This window comes from Salarias fasciatus, unplaced genomic scaffold (genome assembly GCF_902148845.1).
Source record: "Salarias fasciatus unplaced genomic scaffold, fSalaFa1.1, whole genome shotgun sequence".
Lineage (NCBI taxonomy): Eukaryota > Metazoa > Chordata > Actinopteri > Blenniiformes > Blenniidae > Salarias > Salarias fasciatus.
In genome coordinates, this window is record NW_021941376.1 from 496237 (window position 1) to 519251 (window position 23015).

General features: G+C 55.2%; 1 protein-coding gene across 11 annotated transcripts; it reads right to left on the reverse strand.

Moving 5' to 3' along the window:
- Positions 1-8182: 8182 nt before the first annotated feature.
- On the reverse strand, positions 8183-22725 carry LOC115385251 (probable carboxypeptidase X1). 11 transcript variants are annotated; one of them, XM_030087224.1, is made up of 14 exons: positions 20096-20549; positions 19060-19169; positions 18741-18880; positions 16809-16893; positions 16241-16391; positions 15904-15992; positions 15547-15670; positions 14958-15154; positions 14656-14835; positions 12412-12706; positions 11477-11607; positions 11285-11415; positions 11116-11218; positions 9232-9367 (listed from the first exon to the last, which is right to left on the reverse strand). In XM_030087224.1, exons 1-13 carry the CDS (start codon positions 20520-20522, stop codon positions 11152-11154), a joined length of 2127 nt encoding a protein of 708 aa, XP_029943084.1. In that variant the 5' UTR covers positions 20523-20549; the 3' UTR covers positions 9232-9367; positions 11116-11151. The 11 variants fall into 11 exon arrangements, 9 of the variants coding, with proteins under 9 accessions (XP_029943077.1, XP_029943078.1, XP_029943080.1 ...); XM_030087217.1 differs by having other exon boundaries at positions 8183-9367; positions 11285-11607; positions 20096-20548; XM_030087218.1 differs by lacking the exon at positions 11285-11415 and having other exon boundaries at positions 8183-9367; positions 11468-11607; positions 20096-20546.
- Between the last annotated feature and the right edge of the window lie 290 nt (positions 22726-23015).

A 23015-nucleotide genomic window follows, 5' to 3' on the forward strand; every position in this document is an offset into this window, starting at 1 on the left:
GCAGCAGAGTCCCGACGGCTCTGGTCCTGCTCCACTCAGTGTCTCCGTCTGTCCCTCTGCTGTGTCCTCCAGAGAGGACGGCAGCCCGGCTGTCCTCCACCAGCATCAGCTCAGACCTCCACAGCAGCAGGTCCTCCTGCGGCGGCGTCTCGCCTGCCGGAGACTCTGGTTCTGCAGCGAGACGCCGAGCGGCTGGAGAGGAAAAGCTGCGAGACTCTGAATGTGCATTAAAGAGAAAACGCCACGATTCTGCTCTCTGCTGCTCGTCGGTCAAAAAGTGTTTTTCTATCGTTTTCATTTGTTTCTGTATGTTTGGAAAAAGACTTAAAATGTTGCTTTTTTTCATTTGAGTCCTCAACCCGCCTGAATGTCATTAAAATCTTAATTTTGCGACTCGTCCTCCGCCCGGTCCGCGGTTACCTGCAGGCGCCGCTGCGCCCCCACATTTCATTCATGAGTTCATTTCATGCCATACATGGTGCCAGGGGGCGGAGCTGGGGGGATCGTGGGCGGGGTCGACCACCGTCACGTTCTCCGCTGGATTTGAAACCGTGACTTGGAAATTGCGAACAGCTGAGCGGCGGACTTTTTTTTGGCTCCGAAATTTTTTTTTTGCGGACAGAAGTTTGCGCCGCGCTGCGTTGCCGCGCTGCGTTGCCGCGCTGCGTTGCCGCGCTGCGTTGCCGCGCTGCGTTGCCCTGCTGCGTTGCCCTGCTGCGTTGCCCTGCTGCGTTGCCGCGCTGCGTTGCCGCGCTACGTTGCCCCGCTGCGTTGCCGCGCTGCGTTGCCGCGCTGCGTTGCCCTGCTGCGTTGCCGCGCTGCGTTGCCGCGCTGCGTTGCCCTGCTGCGTTGCCGCGCTGCGTTGCCGCGCTGCGTTGCCCTGCTGCGTTGCCCTGCTGCGTTGCCCTGCTGCGTTGCCGCGCTGCGTTGCCGCGCTACGTTGCCCCGCTGCGTTGCCGCGCTGCGTTGCCGCGCTGCGTTGCCCTGCTGCGTTGCCGCGCTGCGTTGCCGCGCTGCGTTGCCCTGCTGCGTTGCCGCGCTGCGTTGCCGCGCTGCGTTGCCCCGCTGCGTTGCCCTGCTGCGTTGCCCCGCTGCGTTGCCCCGCTGCGTTGCCCTGCTGCGTTGCCGCGCTGCGTTGCCGCGCTGCGTTGCCGCGCTGCGTTGCCCTGCTGCGTTGCCGCGCTGCGTTGCCGCGCTGCGTTGCCCTGCTGCGTTGCCCTGCTGCGTTGCCCTGCTGCGTTGCCCCGCTGCGTTGCCCCGCTGCGTTGCCCTGCTGCGTTGCCCCGCTGCGTTGCCCCGCTGCGTTGCCCTGCTGCGTTGCCGCGCTGCGTTGCCGCGCTGCGTTGCCGCGCTGCGTTGCCGCGCTGCGTTGCCGCGCTGCGTTGCCGCGCTGCGTTGCCGCGCTGCGCTACGGTCAGAGGTTCATAGGCGAGGCCCCAGAGCCTGGACCGGCGGTTCAGGGACGAACTGCGGCTCCAGACCTTCACTCCTTCATTCATTCATTCATTCATTCATTCATTCATTCATTCAGAAGCGACTGTGTTGCTGTCAGCGGTGAGGAGTTGACCACTAGGGGGCAGCACAGCGAGGACACCTGCAAAACAAGTTAGAATCTCCATACAAATAAAGAAATGAAGAAGAAAAGAGAAATTTATATAAATCTACAGTAAAACAGGAGCTTTAAGACAGAAACAGGCTCCAGAGTGTCCACAGAGTGTCCAGTGTCCACAGAGTGTCCACAGAGTGTCCACAGAGTGTCCAGTGTCCACAGAGTGTCCACAGAGTGTCCAGTGTCCACAGAGTGTCCACAGAGTGTCCACAGAGTGTCCAGTGTCCACAGAGTGTCCACAGAGTGTCCACAGAGTGTCCACAGAGTGTCCAGTGTCCACAGAGTGTCCACAGAGTGTCCACAGAGTGTCCAGTGTCCACAGAGTGTCCACAGAGTGTCCACAGAGTGTCCAGTGTCCACAGAGTGTCCACAGAGTGTCCAGTGTCCACAGAGTGTCCACAGAGTGTCCACAGAGTGTCCACAGAGTGTCCAGTGTCCACAGAGTGTCCACAGAGTGTCCACAGAGTGTCCACAGAGTGTCCAGTGTCCACAGAGTGTCCACAGAGTGTCCACAGAGTGTCCAGTGTCCACAGAGTGTCCAGTGTCCACAGAGTGTCCACAGAGTGTCCACAGAGTGTCCAGTGTCCACAGAGTGTCCAGTGTCCACAGAGTGTCCACAGAGTGTCCAGTGTCCACAGAGTGTCCACAGAGTGTCCAGTGTCCACAGAGTGTCCACAGAGTGTCCACAGAGTGTCCAGTGTCCACAGAGTGTCCAGTGTCCACAGGGTGTCCACAGCTGCAGGACATACTGTCCAGGGTTAAATTGTCCACAGTGGAGCTGTCCAGTCTGACAGTGGTGGACATGAAGGACCTGCTCTGTCCTGCTCTGAGGACGTCTGTCGGCTGAGACCCTCTACCGTCCACTGCGGTGTCTGTCCACTGCGGTGTCTCCTCTACCGTCCACTGCGGTGTCTCCTCTACCGTCCACTGCAGTGTCTCAGAGCTGTTGTCCATCCTGAATGTCAGCTTGGCCAACATTCCCCCCTCAGCCACGTCCTTCACAGAGTCCAAACAACAGTCCAGGACAGAGCTGTCCCTCCAGAGGACAGTCCAGGACAGAGCTGTCCCTCCTGACCAGAGGACAGTCCAGGACAGAGCTGTCCCTCCTGACCAGAGGACAGTCCAGGACAGAGCTGTCCCTTCTGACCAGAGGACAGTCCAGGACAGAGCTGTCCCTCCTGAGCAGCTTGTTGAGTGTCTTCCTGTCCCGCTCTGTGCTGGCCGGGGACAGCAGACGGCAGCGTAGAGGACAGTAGAGGACAGGTCCTGAGCAGAGGTGTGGACACTTTGAAGGACGTCGGTGTCCTCAGGAGGTGGAGGACACTCTGGTCCTCGGCGTTGTGGGACTGTTGGCGTCCAGACAGCTGCTGGGCTGTCCTGATCCAGACTCCGCCCCTCTGCAGAGGCCGTCCTATCGGAGCGTCTCACAGCTGAAGCCGCTGTCCATCCGGCTGGTTTTGAGGACGTGCAGGAGACACGAGAGTGAGACGACCTTCACCGCTGACCCGGGTTTTAGTCTGGTTTACTTTTCTCTGCGAGGCGTCAAGAGTTTCAGACGGACCGTCGGTACGACGCCGAGCTCAGCTGGCAGTGGAGATTAGCCGTGGTGTCCCCTCGTTCCCCGTGGCTCTGGCTAACCCCGCCCCCACCCTAACCCCGCCCTAACCCCGCCCCCACCCTAACCCCGCCCTAACCCCACCCCCACCCTAACCCCGCCCTAACCCCACCCCCACCCTAACCCCGCCCCCACCCTAACCCCGCCCACTTAGGGGATTCCATCTTTTGTTCTGGGAGTCTTTGAGGGATGGCAGTAGGACCGTTGGAACCGGCTCGGCGCGCTGATCAATATATCTAAGATTGCAATTCTTAACCAGAAAGTGTATTTGGCCTTTATTTCCCTAACCATGGGTCCCAGACTAAAACAGACCATTTAGGTGAATTCAGGGGATTGTTTACAGTCCAGTGATGTGCCTTTTGACCCTCGATCACCACATTATGCTTATGCTTATTCACTGTTTTTACTTTTACCGACAAATGTAACATCTTGAAGCCCTCTGAGGCAACTGTTGTTGTGATACTGGGCTATACAAAAATAAATTGATTGATTGATTGATTGACTTTTCATTTGTTGCAGTACCGCCGTTTTGCCACAAGGTGGAGCTATCCCAATGTCAAATTCTGGAACACAATTCCCCAGTTCACAATGCTGCCACTGTGAGCTGTAGGAACATGCTAGAGAGCTAGGACTTGGTTTAAGCTGAAGTTCGAGGACGAGGGCTCCCTTGGCCACCGTCTGAGTGCTGAGGACGTTTCCTCCTAATCTGGAATCCAATTCCAGAACCGTTCATTCTGTTTCCACATTGCTGCATTGTGAAAACAAGCTCCAACTCCGCTCAGGAAGGACCGAGAGCTCTGGCAATGGCTTCAAATGAAAGCTGAGGGCTTCAGCAGTGCCATGGTAGTAGTTTCAAGTGTCTAATTCCACATTTAAGGGTCAAAGTATTGTGAAATACATGGAATCCCTTTCCACATTGCTGCATTCAGAAAACAAGCTTTATTTCCACCAAGGAAGGACCGAGAGGTGTGGGACTGGCTTCAGATGGAAGCGGGGGGGTCCCTGACGGGTGTGTTGTGGTGTCATCTCTCTACCCCCTGCAGGAACATTTCACCTCATGAATCAGCCCCCAGTCTATATGGTTGGATCCGTGGGGATGAGCCTCGGGTGTCCTGAGGGTCAGGGGGTCAATTTCCACCATGAAATTTGGGACCCCTCGGGGAGGGGCAACACCCCCGCACATGCCTCTGGTCAGGTCAGGGATCCCCTCATGACTCTAAGGGATCCCCCGGAGGGTGAAAACAACGCATTGAGCTAGAGACAAAAGAACGCTCGATCCTGCATCGGGGCTGCCAGGGCATCCACTGTGTCAATTTTCAGCCCTCTGCGACCCTCCTAACCCTAGGGGTCAAAGATCAACGGGGCTAGATTTCCCATAATGCTTTGAATTTGAGGCACGAAAGTCGGCAATCTGGATCGGGGCTCCCAGCACATCCACTGTGTGAATTTTCAGCCCTCCAGACCAACCGGAAGCCTTTCCAGGGAGCTGGACGGAGCGGATTTCAAAAACACCTTAACCGAAGATATTTTGTGCGCCATTTTTGAAATACTCCACCAAACGAGCTCAAAGTGGCATGAAAATCACCGTCTCTACACCCCGCTGATGTGTGCCGGCTGCGGTGGTTGTGGCTGAAACGGAAATACCCGAAAAAAGCCAATTTCTATATTTCGCCTTTTCACGTTTTTATTTTTTAAAAATCAACGGTGACAGCCATTTTCAGTTCTGGAATTCCAGATTCCTATCAAATTGACGCTGTCCCCTAAATCTGATCCTCCCTGATCCACCCTGATCCTCCCTGATCCATTTTTTGTACACGTTTATCAAAATTCAAGAGCATTTTAAATTGATTTGAGGGCAGCATTGATCGATTTCATTCTCAGATTCCGTGATATTGTCTCTCAGAACTCTGCGCTCAAACTGTGTCCTCGCGCTCGGTTACGACGCTGCTCGCGCAGACTTCCTGCGCTCACACTCAAACTCCTCCTCTTGCTCTCACGGAACTTGTGCTCACGGATCTCTGCTCTGCTCTCGGATTTTTCGTGTATCAACGCTGTCAACCAATAGGAAGCCGGCTCGCTCTGACCAATCAGATGATCCCTGTTTGTATACGGGAGCGTTCGCTGTTTCTGAGGAGCGTCGCATACGGGCGGACACTCTTTCAACGGGTTTTATTCACTTCCTCCCTCCAGGGCTGGAATAAATGTGATTTCTTTTATTTTTTTACCACTGTTGGAATAAAATATCATGCAATACGTACAGCAGCGTCCAAGCTTCTCATTACAATGGCTGTATTGTATAATAACAGCCCATCGGACGCTGCTCTGTGAGGTGTGCTGGTGGAGAAAACAATGTCACCATCCTGAAGGGACGAGGAGCCTTTTGTCAGTTTGATTTTCTGTTAAAGGGCAACTCCGGTTTTTTGACACCTGGACCTTATTTCTAGGTGTGTCATGCTCATATACTCACTCAGACAAACATCGTGCAGCTCGGAGTCCTTCAGAAGTTATTTAGATCCAAACGATGTAGCCGCACTAGCGGGGGGGCCACAGCAATGGAGCGCTAGCGCGGGACATCATCTCTGCAAAGTCGCTCATTTCGGCTGTATTTTTCCTCCATCGGGTTGCCTTTCGGTCGGAAGGGGGGCCTCCGGCGGTGTCCCGCGGCCGGCCCGGAGCGCGCATCCACCGGGCGGCGGAGATCTGGATTCTACCGGCGAGGAGAGCGCTCCGGCCGTCGCACGTCCCGCGTCCCGCGTCCGGCGTGGAGCGCGCATCCACCGGGGAGCGGAGATACGCTTCCTCCCGGTGAGGAGAGACGTCCAGCGGCCGTGCGTGAGCCGTGCGTCTTCGCCGCTGTCCGGAGCCTCCGTGGAGCAGCTGAGGGCCGTTTTCCAACTCGGCCCCTGGAAGTCAGACGCCGGGGCGCCGTGACAGCCGAGGCCGACTCAAAGTGCCTCTCTGCTGGGGAGAGGAGCGCCGCAACGTTCCCATCCGAGCTAATTGTGGCTAAGTTAGCGAAAACTGTCAGCTCTTCAGCTGACCCACCTGAAGACGGTAGACGAGCTGACTTGATGAAAACACTGGCGATGGATGAAGAAATACAGCCGAAATGAGCGACTTTGCAGAGATGATGTCCCGCGCTAACGCTCCATTGCTGTGGCACCCCGCTAGTGCGGCTACATCGTTTGGATCTAAATAACTTCTGAAGGACTCCGAGCTGCACGATGTTTGTCTGAGTGAGTATATGAGCATGACTCACCTAGAAATAAGGTCCAGGTGTCAAAAAACCGGAGTTGTTCTTTAAATTGACATCATCAGATTCCAATAAACGGGCCAAATTCAGCTCGTTTTCCCGTCCTGACTGACAAAATGGATTTTCCACTCATTTCCCGTTTGACAGGTGGGCGGGGCTTACGCCGCTCTCAAAGTGAAGCTGTTCTTAACACAGCGGCAGATGTCTGCTGCTGCTCAGCCTCCTGTCAGGACTGTAAAGAACTCATAAAAGTTGTATTAGTGTTACACGAAGAAGCTCACTCTGTGCTTTGCTGCTCTTTGGTTCTCATTGTTAGACGCTAAACTGCATTTTTTCGACTCCCGACTAAATGAAAGTAGTTTAAAAAATGACCAGCAGGGGTCGCCCTGTATTGCTCTCCTCATCACTCCGAATTTACACACTTACGTAATGTCTGAAATAATCAACAGATTTGTTGATATGCTGAAAAATAAAAACATCTCATGCAGTTATTTCTGATTGATCCAGCCTCGCTGGACTGGAGCCTCTTCATCTGTGATCAGTGGAGAAACAGTGGAGTTATCCAGATTATTGTTATATTATTTTCATGTTTTTACCTTGTAAGTATCATAAAAGCAGGACACACACAGGCTCCAGTACACATGTCAGACGGTACTTCTGACAGAGACGCATTTTAATTTATTTCCACATATGACATGAACACTGAAACTGGAGCCATTACAGTCAGAATGGTCTCATCATTGTTGCTGTTGTACAGGGTTCATTTATTGTTTTCATGTTTTTAATCACGTAAACATTCAACAAATCAATAAATTCTCTGTTTTCTCTCACTCCTTTGGCGTATTAGTTGCGTGCGAAAGGAGTTTAACTCCTTCTCTACAATCTCATTGTACACTGTGTAAATTCGGAGGGATGAGGAGAGCAATACAGGGCGACCCCTGCTGGTCATTTTTTTAACTACTTTCATTTAGTCGGGAGTCGAAAAAATGCAGTTTAGCGTCTGACGATGAGAACCAAAGAGCAGCAAAGCACAGAGTGAGCTTCTTCGTGTAACACTAATACAACTTTTATGAGTTATTTACAGTCCTGACAGGAGGCTGAGCAGCAGTCAGACATCTGCCGCTGTGTTAAGAACAGCTTCACTTTGAGAGCGGCGTAAGCCCCGCCCACCTGTCAAACGGGAAATGAGCGGAAAATCCATTTTGTCAGTCAGGACGGGAAAACGAGTTGAATTTGGCCCGTTTATTGGAATCTGATGATGTCAATTTAACAGAAAATCAAACTGACAAAAGGCACCTCGTCCCTCCAGGATGGTGACATTGTTTTCTCCACCAGCACGCCTCACAGAGCAGTGTCCGATGGGCTATTATTATACAATACAGCCATTGTAATGAGAAGCTTGGACGCTGTTGTACGTATTGCATGATATTTTATTCCAACAGTGGTAAAAAAATAAAAGAAATCACATTTATTACAGCCCCGGAGGGAGGAAGTGAATAAAACCTGTTGAAAGGGTGTCCGCCCGTATGCGACGCTCCTCAGAAACAGCGAACGCACCCGTATACAAACAGGGATCATCTGATTGGTCAGAGCGAGCCGGCTTCCTATTGGTTGACAGCGTTGATACACGAAAAATCCGAGAGCAGAGCAGAGATCCGTGAGCACAAGTTCCGTGAGAGCAAGAGGAGGAGTTTGAGCGCGAGAGCAGAGTTCTGAGAGACGATATCACGGAATCCGAAAATGAAATCAATAAATGCTGCTCTCAAATCAATTTAAAATGCTCTTGAATTTTGATAGGGATTTCATTCCATAATTTCTATTTAGAAACCGCCGTGCGGGGAGTGTGAAGGACTGATCTGCTGGCAGGCGGTTCTGACACCGTGCAAACCCGGACAGGTCCGCCGCACAGCCGCGACTGAGTGAATCAGGCCTCACCTCATGAAGAAAGTGAAAATGATCAAACGTTCTTCTTTAAGTTTCACTCATCGTTGGTCTTACTGTAGCCTCACCTCATGAAAAAAGTGGAAAAGTTTGAATTTTTTTTTTCAATTTTCACTCACCAATGGCGTCACTATCGACCCACCACCGAATTAAAATCAAAATTGTCAAATAAAATGTTCACCTTTCTCGGCAGTAAGACCGTCGGTGAGTGAAAATTGAAAAAACAAAAGTTTTTCAATAATTTCCTGCTGCTCCTGAAATGGACCGAAGCAGAGACGTTTGAGACACCTCAGACTTTTACTTTGAAAGAGCCGCAATCTTTATTTGAAGAGCTTCTGTCCAATGGGACTCCAGTCCAGAAAACCCTGCTCACATCAGACCAGCTGACAGCAGAACCCTGCTCTCTGATTGGCTCCCGGAGTCTGAGCAGCTGCTGCTGCCCTCTGCTGGTCGGTGGAGGAACCTGACATTTACCAGCAAACCACACGTGGACTTCAGTCCAGGTCCCGTTCTGCTCTCCTGAGCCCAGATTCCGGGGTTTCCCGGGTTTGGCTCTGGGCCCTGCGGGTCCTCCGGGTCCTCCGGGTCCTCCGGGTGCTCCGGGTCCTCCGGGTCCTCCGGGTGCTCCGGGCCTGCAGCCTCTGGCCCTCCCGGCGCCGGTTGATGGCCTTGGTGCTGGCACGCAGCTTGCGGAGCCTCAGGGCCCGGAGGCGCAGCTGCAGGTCCTGCGGGACCCGGGCCCCCCCGGCCCCCCCGGCCCCCCCGGCCCCCCCGGCGCGGAGCTCCTTCAGCCTCTGGACGGGGGTCTTGGTGAGGGTGAAGTCGCAGACGGTGGGCCGGGGCTCCGTGTCGACGCTGCACCGCCGCGCCGAGGGCAGGTAGCCCGGCGCCAGAGCCCGGACCCGGTACTGCCCCGGGTTCAGGAGTCTCCAGTAGTCCCCATCGGCAGCTTCACAGGACGAGACAAGACCACAGGACAGAACTTCAGGCTCAGGTCTTCACGTGTCCGCCCCGACGTTCCCCCCGACGTTCCCCCCGACGTTCCCCCCGACGTTCCACTCAGGGAACAGAAACATCTTGGCCCTGTTCCGTCAGAGTCCCTGGGTGTCAGAGCCTGAGAACCCGTCACAGACCGGAGGACTGGTCTTGGGAACCGGATCAGACACATCAGTGTCCTTCCTCAAATCATTCTCTGGTTCTGGTTCTGGTTCTGGTTCCGTCTCCTCCGTCAAAGAGGAGGCGGAACAAGGAAGTGGTGACGGTCTAGCCCCGCCCACCAAACCTCTCAGTTTGAAAGAAAAGACAGACGGAGCCGACAGACCGGAACGTTCCATCACGTTCCGCCACGTTCCGCCACGTTCCGCCGATCACAGCGACAAAAAGAGCAGTTTGATTCTGATCACAGTGAATGAAACCTGGCCACAGATTCCATCCATCATCCATCCATCATCCATCCATTCATCATTCATCCATCATTCATCCATCCTCCATCCTCCATCCATCCACCCATCATTCATCCATCCATCCATCCATCCACCCATCATTCATCCATCCATCCATCCATCCATCCATCCATCCACCCATCATTCATCCATCCATCCATCCATCCACCCATCATTCATCCATCCATCCATCCATCCACCCATCATTCATCCATCCATCCATCCATCCACCCATCATTCATCCATCCATCCATCCATCCATCCATCCATCCATCCATCCATCATTCATCCATCCATTCATCATCCATCCATCATTCATCCATCCATCCTCCATCCATCCATCCATCCATCCACCCATCATTCATCCATCCATCCATCCATCCATCCATCCATCATTCATCCATCCATTATCCATCCATCCATTCATCATCCATCCATCCATCCTCCATCCATCCATCCATCAATCATCCATCCGTCATCCATCCATCCTTCATGCATCCATCCATCCATCCATCCATCCATCCATCCATCCATCCACCCACCCACCCATCCATCCATCCATCCATCCATCATTCATCCATCCATTCATCATCCATCCATCATTCATCCATCCATCCTCCATCCATCCATCCATCCATCAATGATCCATCCGTCATCCATCCATCCATCCATCCATCATCCATCCATCCTTCATGCATCCATCATCCATCCATCATTCATCCATCCATCCTCCATCCATCAATCATCCATCCATCCTCCATCCATCCATCCATCAATCATGCATCCATCATCCATCCATCCATCATTCATTCATCCATCCATCCTCCATCCATCCATCCATCCATCCATCCATCAATGATCCATCCGTCATCCATCCATCCATCTTTCATGCATCCATCCATCCATCATCCATCCATCCATCCATCCCTCATGCATCCATCATTCATCCATCCATCCTCCATCCATCATTCATCCATCCATCCTCCATCCATCATTCATCCATCCATCCTCCATCCATCCATCCATCAATGATCCATCCATTCATCCATCCATCCATCCATCCATCCATCCATCCATCATCCATCCATCCATCCATCCCTCATGCATCCATCATCCATCCATCCATCCATCCATCCATCCATCCATCATCCATCCATCCATCCATCCATCCATCCATGACTGGATCAGTACCTGATCAGACCAGTACCTGACTGGATCAGTACCTGATCAGACCAGTACCTGACTGGATCAGTACCTGATCGGATGTCGTGGTCGTGGTCTTCCACTCGGATCACTGCGTCTGCGATTCCTCGTTTGGTGGTCTTGTCTCTGACGACCCCTTTAATCCCTCGGTGGACCTGAGGGAGGCAGAAACTGGTTTCAGTGCTGGACCTGAGCCGGGCCCAGGCCGGTGGGGGACTGACCTGCTCCATGTAGACCAGCAGGGACTGGACCTGAGCCGGGCCCAGGCCGTGGGGGACTGACCTGCTCCATGTAGACCAGCAGGGACTGGACCTGAGCCGGGCCCAGGCCGTGGGGGACTGACCTGCTCCATGTAGACCAGCAGGGACTGGACCTGAGCCGGGCCCAGGCCGTGGGGGACTGACCTGCTCCATGTAGACCAGCAGGGACTCCTTGTTGTTCTCCCACTCGGCGGGAAGCTCGCTGGCGTGAGGAAACTTATCGCAGGACAGTTCCACCGTCACCTCGAAGCAGTTGGTGTGAAGGTAGCTGAAGTCGTTCATGCCTGAGGCGGAGAACAGATCACCAGATCTCTTTAAGACTGGGAACAGATCACCACATCTCTTTATGATATGGAACAGATCATCAGATCTCTTTATGATGTGGAACAGATCGTCATATCGCTTTACGATGGGGAACAGATCCTTAGATCTCTTTAGGACGGGGAACAGATCGTCAGATCTCTTTAGGACGGGGAACAGATCGTCAGATCTCTTTAGGACGGGGAACAGATCCTCAGATCTCTTTAGGACGGGGAACAGATCCTCAGATCTCTTTAGGATGGGGAGCAGATCGTCAGATCTCTTTAGGACGGGGAACAGATCCTCAGATCTCTTTAGGACGGGGAACAGATCGTCAGATCTCTTTAGGACGGGGAACAGATCGTCAGACGTTCTCATGGTGTTAAAATGTTTCAGGAGAACCGCAGAACCCGGAGCTGAAGCTGCAGAAGCAGCAGGAACGTTTTGAAACAAAGTTCTTCCTTTATGAGACGGATTTTAGCTGCTGAGCCTGGACTGGAATCTGAGACCATTAGTCCAGTTCTGACTCTGGACTGGTCTCTGGACTAGACTAGACTAGATTAGATTAGACTAGACTGGACAGGACTGGACTCTGGACTCTGGTCTCTGGACTCTGGTCTCTGGACTCTGGTCTCTGGACTCTGGTCTTTGGACTTGACTGTGGACTAGATTGTGGACTCTGGAGTCTGGACTGGACTGGACTCTGGACTGGACTCTGGACTGGACTCTGGACTGGACTCTGGACTGGACTGGACTCTGGACTCTGGACTGGACTGGACCGGACTCACTGCCGGGGACGGTGTGCCAGGCTCCTCCGTTGATGATGTTGTTGTGGACCTGGAAGTCCTCGTAGTGGCAGAGGCGGCGGGCGGGGTCGGCCATCACCAGGTGGGTGGAGGCGTAGGAGGAGGCCAGCCAGCGGAAGAAGGCGTCGTCGGCGGTGGGCGTGGCCTCCTGCGGCGTCCAGCCCCGCGTGCAGTCGAACGGGTACGACACCACCAGCTCGCCGCCGTGGAGGTTAGCGCTGAGGACGAAGGGGACGTCCTGCATCCAGCTGATGACGGCCCGCGTCTCCGGCGCCACCTAGGACACACACACACACACACACACACACACACACACACACACACACACACACACACACACACACACACAGTGAGACAGACCTTTGGATAAAATCTGGATGGGATTAAATCAGAAAAGTGGTGATGAAGGAGAACCTGACAGAACCTCATGATCTCTGTGTTCTGTGTTCCGTCAGGTTCCGTGTGTGTCGGTTCTGGTGACGGCAGACAGAACGTTTCTCCGGAGGTTAAAGTTTTTCAGTTTTCAGACTGATGGGAAAAGTTTCTGTGACTCAAACTGAGATGGTTACACAACACATCTGCTCCCTGACCCACATTCCAGACCACCTCAGCAGAAAGCCCAGCCACACACACACACACACACACACACACACACACACACACACGCACAGTCTCGTATTTCTATCCTTGTGGGGACCTTCCATTGACTCCCATTCATGTCTAGCCCCTAACCCTGACCCTTACCCTAACCCTAACCCACACCACAACAAAGCCTAACCCTAAAGAAATGTTTTTGACCTTTTACTGTTTTCAGTAACAACAACATGGTCAAGAAAACACTGTTTCTCCTACTTAGGACCGGAAAAAGGTCCCCACAAGGCACGTCGTTCCACGTTTTGCTATCCTTGTGGGGACATTTGGCCCCAACAAGGATAGAAATACAAGAACACACACAAACACAAACACACACACACACACACACACACACACACACACACACACACACACACACACACACACACACACACACACACACACACACACACACACACACACACACACACACACAGCTGCTCTGGCTCCCTCAGCAGTTCAGCACTGACAGACGCTAAAGTCTGTCATGTTTAATTCATGTAGCTTTATTTAAGCATGTGAGTCCTGATCTGGTCTGAGAGGCGGGCCAGGACCAGGTCCAGGTCCAGAGACACCGGGATCAGCAGGAAGTTGTACTTTGACGGCTGACGTTTCTTTTTCATCTCCGCTCCTGAACTCGCTGCGATTCTGAATAATTGTTGTTCAAATGTCCAGTATTCCATTTTAATGTGGAACAAACGAAGCGGAATGAGATTTGATTTGATCTCAAAGATGATTAGTGACATGCTTTTTATGGACCATAGCGCAGTGTAATCAGATTACATGAGTTCAGTGTAATCAGACTACATGAGTTCAGTTTAATCAGATTACCTGAGTTCAGTTTAATCAGATTACCTGAGTTCAGTTTAATCAGACTACATGAGCTCAGTGTAATCAGATTACCTGAGTTCAGTTTAATCAGATTACCTGAGTTCAGTTTAATCAGACTACATTAGTTCAGTGTAATCAGATTACCTGAGTTCAGTTTAATCAGACTACCATGAGTCCAGTTTAATCAGATTACATGAGTTCAGTTTAATCAGACTACATGAGTTCAGCTTAATCAGACTACATGAGTTCAGCTTAATCAGACTACATGAGTTCAGCTTAATCAGACTACATGAGTTCAACTTAATCAGACTACCATGAGTTCAGTTTAATCAGACTACATGAGTTCAGCTTAATCAGATTACCTGAGTTCAGTTTAATCAGACTACCATGAGTCCAGTTTAATCAGATTACCTGAGTTCAGTGTAATCAGATTACCTGAGTTCAGTTTAATCAGACTACCATGAGTCCAGTTTAATCAGATTACATGAGTTCAGTGTTATCAGACTACATGAGTTCAGTTTAATCAGATTACCTGAGTTCAGTTTAATCAGACTACATGAGTTCAGTGTAATCAGACTACCATGAGTTCAGTTTAATCAGACTACATGAGTTCAGTGTAATCAGACTACATGAGTCCAGTTTAATCAGATTACCTGAGTTCAGTTTGATCAGATTACATGAGAGCTGGAGCCCCGGCGGTCCTGACCTATCACTCCTGTTCTCAGCAGAACCCCCGGAGGAACCGGAGCTGCATGTTCTCACCGTGGCGTCCTCCTGGGTGTAGTACTCGGGGATGGGGATGTAGTGGTTGGCGGTTCTCCGCGGGTCTCCCAGGTTCTCCTGGGCGTCCCACATGATGTTGTTCAGGTCCGGGAAGTTGTGGTTCAGGTCGATTCCCTCGGCGCTGTAGCGTCCGTCCGCCCAGCCGGCCAGCTCCGAGCCCTGCAGCGCGGAACCGTCAGGACCGGCAGAACCGTCAGGACCGGCAGAACCAGCAGAACTGGCAGAACCATCAGAACCAGAGGAACCAGCAGAACCGAGGCGCCGTGCGCAGAACCCGTCACCTTGCTGTAGGCCTCCTCGTAGCCGTCGGGGTTCATGGAGGGCAGCAGGTGGATCCGGGTCTCGGTCACCAGCCGGACCACCCGCCGGTTCCCCGCCCGGAACTCCCGGCACAGGTACTGCATGAGGTTGAGGAGCAGCTCCCGGCCCAGAACCTCGTTCCCGTGCATCCCGGCCACGTAGCGGAACTCCGGCTCGCCTGGAACACCGGAGAACTCGGTCAGCGCGGAACCAGAACCGGAACCGGGTCTGAAGTGAATCTGCTGAGGATGTGAGACCGGAGAGTTCCAGCTGGAACCGGAGGAACCAGAGGTCTGCTGAGACCAGTTCCAGCTGGAACCGGAGGAACCAGAGGTCTGCTGAGACCAGTTCCAGCTGGAACCGGAGGAACCAGAGGTCTGCTGAGACCAGTTCCAGCTGGAACCGGAGGAACCAGAGGTCTGCTGAGACCAGTTCCAGCTGGAACCCGGCTGTATAAACACTGAGAATGTTGAAGGGTTCCTCTCCGCCTGTTCTGTTCCCCCTGGTTCCCTCTGGTTCCTGGTGGTTCCCTCTGGTCCCCCGTTCCCCCTGGTTCCTGGTGGTTCTCACCCAGCTGGTGGGTTCCGGGCTGGTCGGAGATCTCCATGACGTAGAGCTTGCGGCCCCTGAAGCTCCGCCCGATGGAGTAGACCCGGGTGATGTCCGGACACTGGTCCGCCACGGACCTCATGAGCTGCAGGGGGACGGAACGTTCTAGTGAGAACCGGGACGTTCTAGTGAGAACCGGGACGTTCTAGTGAGAACCGGGACGTTCTAGTGAGAACCGGGATGTTCTAGTGAGAACCGGGACGTTCTAGTGAGAACCGGGATGTTCTAGTGAGAACCGGGACGTTCTAGTGAGAACCGGGATGTTCTAGTGAGAACCGGGACGTTCTAGTGAGAACCGGGACGCGGCAGGACTCAGACCTTCCTCATCTCTGAGTAGTCGTGGTGCCTGAAGTCCAGAACATCTTTAGAACCTGGGTCCGGATCTGAGGCGTCAACGTCATCCGGGTCTACAGGGAGGACCACACACACACACACACGCACGCACACACACACACACACACACACACACGCACACACACACACACGCACGCACACACACACACACACACACACACACACACACACACACACACACACACACACACACACACACACACACACACACACACACACACGCACACACACACACACACGCTGGTTGGACAGGCCGCGGAACGCCGTCAGGCCGCCGTGAGGAACCGTCATGGCGTCCCACCTGGGACCCGGCAGCCCAGGACCTCGGCCCGCAGACACACGGTTCCGTTGGAGAACCAGGTCTGAGGGTTGATGCGGATGAACCGGGCCACGGTGGGAACCGGCAGGAGGCCCAGAACCGGGGTTTCTGGGTTCCGGTTCCCTTCAAAGACCTGAAGAGAGTTTACAGGAGAGAAGAGAGAGAACGTCAGGATGGGCGGAGAACCAGAACCTGAGGCGTGCAGTGGAGTGCTCCGGTTCTCCGCTGTCCGGGTTCTCTGGTCTCACTGAGGTTCCTGGCATGTGGACAGGAAGCGAGTTCTCCGATGCAGCGGAGAACCTTCAGCTAACTGAGTCAGAAAGTTCAACCCGGTCCAACCTGAAGTGGAACCGTCAGGTTCTTCTGGTTCTGCTTAACATCAGAACTGTGACCAAAGTGGTTTCTGAGGAACTGGACTCATCAGAACCGGCTGCAGGTCCTGCAGCGGACTGGGTGCGGTTCCTCGTAGAACCGTTCTTGATACGTTTCTGTCTGAACTCAGGAGCCTCAGACCGGAGAGGAGCCGGTTCTCCGAGGTTCTGCGTCTCACCGCCTCCCGGCCGCCGTCCAGAACCGTCCACCACGTCTCCGAGTCGTTGCTCAGCTGCAGCTTGTAGGACTCCACCCAGTCCCAGCTGGAGGACGAGAACCACACGTTTCACCTCACAGCGCCGTCCGGACACGAAGGACACGAAGGACATGCAGGACACTTCTGGACAAGCAGGACACTTCTGGACAAGCAGGACGCTTCTGGACACGCAGGACACTTCTGGACAAGAAGGACGCTTCTGGACATGCAGGACACTTCTGGACAAGCAGGACGCTTCTGGACATGCAGGACACTTCTGGACAAGCAGGACATTTCTGGACATGCAGGACGCTTCTAGACATGCAGGACACTTCTGGACATGCAGGACGCTTCTGGACACATAGGACAGTTCTGGACAAGCAGGACGCTTCTGGACATGCAGGACGCTTCTGGACATGCAGGACAATTCTGGACATGCAGGACGCTTCTGGACACGCAGGACACTTCTGGACACGCAGGACGCTTCTGGACACGCAGGACAATTCTGGACATGCAGGACACTTCTAGACAAGAAGGACACTTCTGGACATGCAGGACACTTCTGGACAAGCAGGACACTTCTGGACACGCAGGACGCTTCTGGACACGCAGGACAATTCTGGACATGCAGGACATTTCTGGACATGCAGGACAATTCTCAACCAATCAAAACACATCTAAAAAAAATAAAACAAGAGAAAACATAACAGACATAAAAACAGGTGACGGGCAGAGAGGAAGAGGAGGAGGAGGAAGAGGAAGAGGAGGAAGAGGAGGAAGAGGAGAGAGGAGGAAGAGGAGGAGGAGGAGGAAGAGGAGGAGGAGGAGGAAGAGGAGGAAGAGGAGAGAGGAGGAAGAGGAGGAGGAGGAGGAGGAGGAAGAGGAGGAAGAGGAGAGAGGAGGAAGAGGAGGAGGAGGAAGAGGAGGAAGAGGAGAGAGGAGGAAGAGGAGGAGGAGGAGGAAGAGGAGGAGGAGGAGGAAGAGGAGGAAGAGGAGAGAGGAGGAAGAGGAGGAGGAGGAGGAAGAGGAGGAAGAGGAGAGAGGGGGAAGAGGAGGAGGAGGAGGAAGAGGAGGAGGAGGAGGAAGAGGAGGAGGAGGAGGAAGAGGAGGAAGAGGAGAGAGGAGGAAGAGGAGGAGGAGGAGGAGGAGGAAGAGGAGGAAGAGGAGAGAGGAGGAGGAGGAAGAGGAGGAAGAGGAGAGAGGAGGAAGAGGAGGAGGAGGAGGAAGAGGAGGAGGAGGAGGAAGAGGAGGAAGAGGAGAGAGGAGGAAGAGGAGGAGGAGGAGGAAGAGGAGGAAGAGGAGAGAGGGGGAAGAGGAGGAGGAGGAGGAGGAGGAGGAGGAAGAGGAGGAGGAGGAGGAGGAGGAGGAGGAAGAGGAGGAAGAGGAGGAGAGAGGGGGAAGAGGAGAGAGGAGGAAGAGGAGGAGGAGGAGGAAGAGGAGGAAGAGGAGAGAGGGGGAAGAGGAGGAGGAGGAGGAGGAGGAGGAAGAGGAGGAAGAGGAGGAGGAGGAGGAAGAGGAGGAAGAGGAGAGAGGAGGAAGAGGAGGAAGAGGAGGAGGAGGAGGAGAGAGGGGGAAGAGGAGAGACGAGGAGGAGGAGGAGGAGGAGGAGGAAGAGGAGGAGAGACGAGGAGGAAGAGGAGGAAGAGGAGAGAGGAGGAAGAGGAGGAGGAGGAAGAGGAGAAGGAGGAGGAGGAGGAGGAGCTGGTGCTGAAACCTGGACGGGGTTCAGAACCTGGAACGGAGGAACGTATCAGACATGAAGTCCAGACAGAAGCAGAGACCTGCTGCACTGGAACTGAAAGGAGTGGAACCGACAACCTCCAGGAGGCCTGGACCGTCTGGAGAACCCCAGGAGCAGGTTCTCCAGACGAGAACGTGTTCTCAGGTTCTCCTGAGGTTCTGCGGCGTCCTGACCTCCAGATGGAGCTCCGCCCCTGCAGGACGACCCCGGTGAAGAGCGTGGGACGGAGGGCGTCCACCTCCAGCCACTGGTCCCGGTCCCGGGCCGCCGCGCACCAGGCCCCGTCGTACAGGTCCCCGTCCTCCAGGCCGGACTGCAGACCGCCGGGACAACAGACCGCCGCGCTGGGGTCAAATTACAGGAACACTGCACAACTGACCACCAGCTGCAAACTGACTTCAGTTACAATCAGCTGTAATCTGACTTCAGTGAGAAGAGAATCAGTGAAGCTGACAGGAGAACCAACCAGGTGAAGGGTCAAAGGTCACTGACCTGGATGTTCAGCCTCCCTCTGTGAGGACCCAGACCCGTCCGCTCGTAGGAGGACGCCCGCATCTGACTGTCGTCCACCCGGAGGGACTCCAGGCCGAGGGGAGGACAGGCTGAGAGGGACAGAGACACCGAGGGGTCAAACGGTCCTCTGATGAGACACCGAGGGGTCAAACCGTCCTCTGATGAGACACTGAAGGGTCAAACCGTCCTCTGATGAGACACTGAAGGGTCAAACTGTCCTCTGATGAGACACTGAAGAGTCAAACTGTCCTCTGATGAGACACTGAAGGGTCAAACCGTCCTCTGATGAGACACTGAAGGGTCAAACTGTCTTCTGATGAGACACTGAAGGGTCAAACTGTCTTCTGATGAGACACTGAAGGGTCAAACTGTCCTCTGATGAGACACTGAAGGGTCAAACTGTCCTCTGATGAGACACTGAACTGAACCATCTGCTCCACCCTCCTGTCCGTCTCTCCTCCATCTGTCCTCCATCTGTCCTCCATCCGTCCTCCACTCATGAACCAAACCCTGAGACACTGAGACTCCTCCACCTGGACCAGAGTCTGTCCACAGACCTGGAGAGGACACACCACCTTCTTCTAGTCCAGGACCAGGGACCAGGGCCTGGGACATGGAGGTGCTGAGACTTCAGCCTGGGTGATGGACGAGTCCACCTCTGAGACCTCCGTCCACCTCTGAGACCTCCGTCCACCTCTGAGACCTCCGTCCACCTCTGAGACCTCAGTCCTCCTCTGAGACCTCAGTCTCTGCGTCCTGCAGGACGGGACGGGATTGAGGAGGTCCTGGACGTCTTTCTTCCACCGTCCTATAATGTCCCCAGTGGAGGACAGCAGGTCCCGTCCTGGTGGAGACCTGCTGTCCCCTCCTGAGGTGCTGGACGGTTTGACAGGAGGTGGTCCTCCTCCATGTCCTCCTGACCTCCTGACCTCGTCCTGCTTTGACCTCTGACCTCATGACCTCTTTTGGAAGGTTCCTGCAGGGACCCTGAAGGCCCGGTCCAGGTCCTCCTTACCCGGGTCGGGTTTCTTCTCCTCGGTCTGGGACGTCCCGTCTTCCTCTGCTGGGACGGTCTTTTCTCCCGGGCCATCCGTCCCGGGGTGCGTCCCCGGTCCGTCCGTCCCTGGGTGCGTCCCCGGTCCGTCCGTCCCTGGTCCGTCCGTCCCTGGTCCATCCGTCCCGGGGTGCGTCCCCGGTCCGTCCGTCCCGGTGTCCAGGCTCTCTGCTCCATCAGCCCTGTAGGCCCGGGTTCTGCTGGCGGCGGCGGTGGTGGTGAGGATCCGGTCCTGGAGGATCCGGTCCTGGAGGATCTGGTCCTGGAGGATCCGGTCCTGGAGGATCTGGTCCTGGAGGATCCGGTCCTGGAGGATCCGGTCCTGGGTGCCGTGAGAACAGCGTCCCAGGCAGAGAGCAGCGAGCAGCAGACGGAGACACGTCTCCATCGAGTCTTGATCTGTTCTGCAGAGAGAGGAGGACGGAGCCAGACCCCGTCCACACCCCCCCCCCCCGGCTCCTCCCCCCCCCCCCGGCTCCTCCCCCCCGGCTCCTCCCCCTGGCTCCTCCCCCCGGCTCCTCCCCCCCGGGCTCCTCCCCCGGCTCCCCCCCCCGGCTCCCCCCCCGGCTCCCCCCCCGGCTCCTCCCCCCGGCTCCCCCCCCGGCTCCTCCCCCCCGGCTCCCCCCCCGGCTCCTCCCCCCGGCTCCTCCCCCCCGGCTCCTCCCCCCTCCCCGTCCTGTCCTCCCCCTCCTCCCCGTCCTGTCCTCCCCCTCCTCTCCGTCCTGTCCTCCCCCTCCTCTCCGTCCTGTCCTCCCCCTCCTCCCCGTCCTGTCCTCCCCCTCCCCCTCCCCTCATGATGACTGTCTTCAGACTGAAGACGTCTTTGTCCAGACGTGGTTCAAGGTGCTGTTCTCTCAGGCTCCACCGGGGGGCAGCAGCGCAGCAGGGAGGACGAGTCCAGGAGGTCCGTCCCTCAGACTGCTGTCCCGCCTCTAGAGGACGGAGACGGCCCTCCGCCGGGTGGACCAGGTCTCTGGATCAGATCCAGCTGAACTGGAAATCCGTCCAAAAGTCCCAGAAAGTCCAGAACGTCCAGCAGCTGGACCCCGAGACGCAAGACAGAACCGGACCAGCAGCTGGACCCCAAAACCCGAGACAGAACCGGACCAGCAGCTGGACCCCAAAACCCGAGACAGAACCGGACCAGCAGCTGGACCCCAAAACCCGATACAGAACCGGACCAGCAGCTGGACCCCAAAACCCGAGACAGAACCGGACCAGCAGCTGGACCCCGAGACGCAAGACAGAACTGGACCAGCAGCTGGACCCCAAAACCCGAGACAGAACCGGACCAGCAGCTGAGGTTTTAATTACAGCCACGATCTGGAGAACCAGATGAGTCCCGAGTCCACCGAGAGCTGGAGTGCCGGGGACAGGGGGGACAGGGGGGACAGGGGGGCGGGACGGGGACAGGGAGCCCAGTGGACCGCCCGGTGGTCCCAGTACCGGGGCCGGATGGGGGACGTCCTCTGACAGTGGACCGTCTCCGGTGCAGTGAAGAGGTTCTGTGGAGGAACGTTCTCCAAACAGACCAGCAGGTCCTCCATGAGTAATCAGAGTACTCCAGGGGGGACACCAGAGAGGACAGACCGGAACCGGCGTCGCTCTGGAGAACCTGATGAAAGGAAGCCAGTCCTGGATCACCTGGCTGAGGTGGACCTGGACCGGGTTCTACAAGAGAACCTGAAAAACCGGACCTCCACCCGGGCAGGAGCTGGGGGGACAGGAGGGTGTCCCCCATAGGACGCCTCAGGACCTGCGAGACGGACGTCTAAACTACCGCGGAGCCTCTGAGCCTCAGCAGAGTCGGTTCTCGCACCGCTCTACAGAACCCTGAAAGACCAGCAGAACCGGAACCAGAGTGAGGACGAGCAGGGGACGAGAGACAGAGGGACAGAGTGAGAGAGGGACAGAGGGACAGAGGGACTCACCAAGTCCAGTCTGAGCACCAGGTCCAGGTCCAGGTCCAGGTCCAGTGACAGCACACCCTGCTGGTCTGACCTTTAACCTGCGGGGCGCTGTGGTTTCCATGGCGACCGCTTTGAGAGTCTGGCAGTGTGACCGTCCCGGCCGGAGGGGGCGTGTCCGTACAGGGGGGTTCTCCAGCGGGTTCTCCCTGGTTCTGAAGGGACCCGAGCGCCGAGCCTCGTTATGAAGAACACTGTGGAGGATCCTGGTGGAACCTGCTGGAACCGGTTCTCCTCTGCGGTTCTCCTCTGTGGTTCTCCTCTGTGGTTCTCCTCTGTGGTTCTCCTCTGTGGTTCTCCTCTGCGGTTCTCCTCTGTGGTTCTCCTCTGCGGTTCTCCTCTGTGGTTCTCCTCTGCGGTTCTCCTTGCGGTTCTCCTCTGCGGTTCTCCTTGCGGTTCTCCTCTGCGGTTCTCCTCTGTGGTTCTCCTCGCGGTTCTCCTTGCGGTTCTCCTCTGTGGTTCTCCTCTGTGGTTCTCCTCTGCGGTTCTCCTCTGCGGTTCTCCTCTGCGGTTCTCCTCTGTGGTTCTCCTCTGTGGTTCTCCTCTGTGGTTCTCCTCTGTGGTTCTCCTCGCGGTTCTCCTCTGCGGTTCTCCTCTGTGGTTCTCCTCTGTGGTTCTCCTCTGTGGTTCTCCTCTGTGGTTCTCCTCGCGGTTCTCCTCTGTGGTTCTCCTCTGCGGTTCTCCTCTGTGGTTCTCCTCTGTGGTTCTCCTCTGCGGTTCTCCTCTGTGGTTCTCCTCTGTGGTTCTCCTCTGCGGTTCTCCTCTGTGGTTCTCCTCTGTGGTTCTCCTCGCGGTTCTCCTCTGTGGTTCTCCTCTGTGGTTCTCCTCTGTGGTTCTCCTCTGCGGTTCTCCTCTGTGGTTCTCCTCTGTGGTTCTCCTCTGCGGTTCTCCTCTGTGGTTCTCCTCTGTGGTTC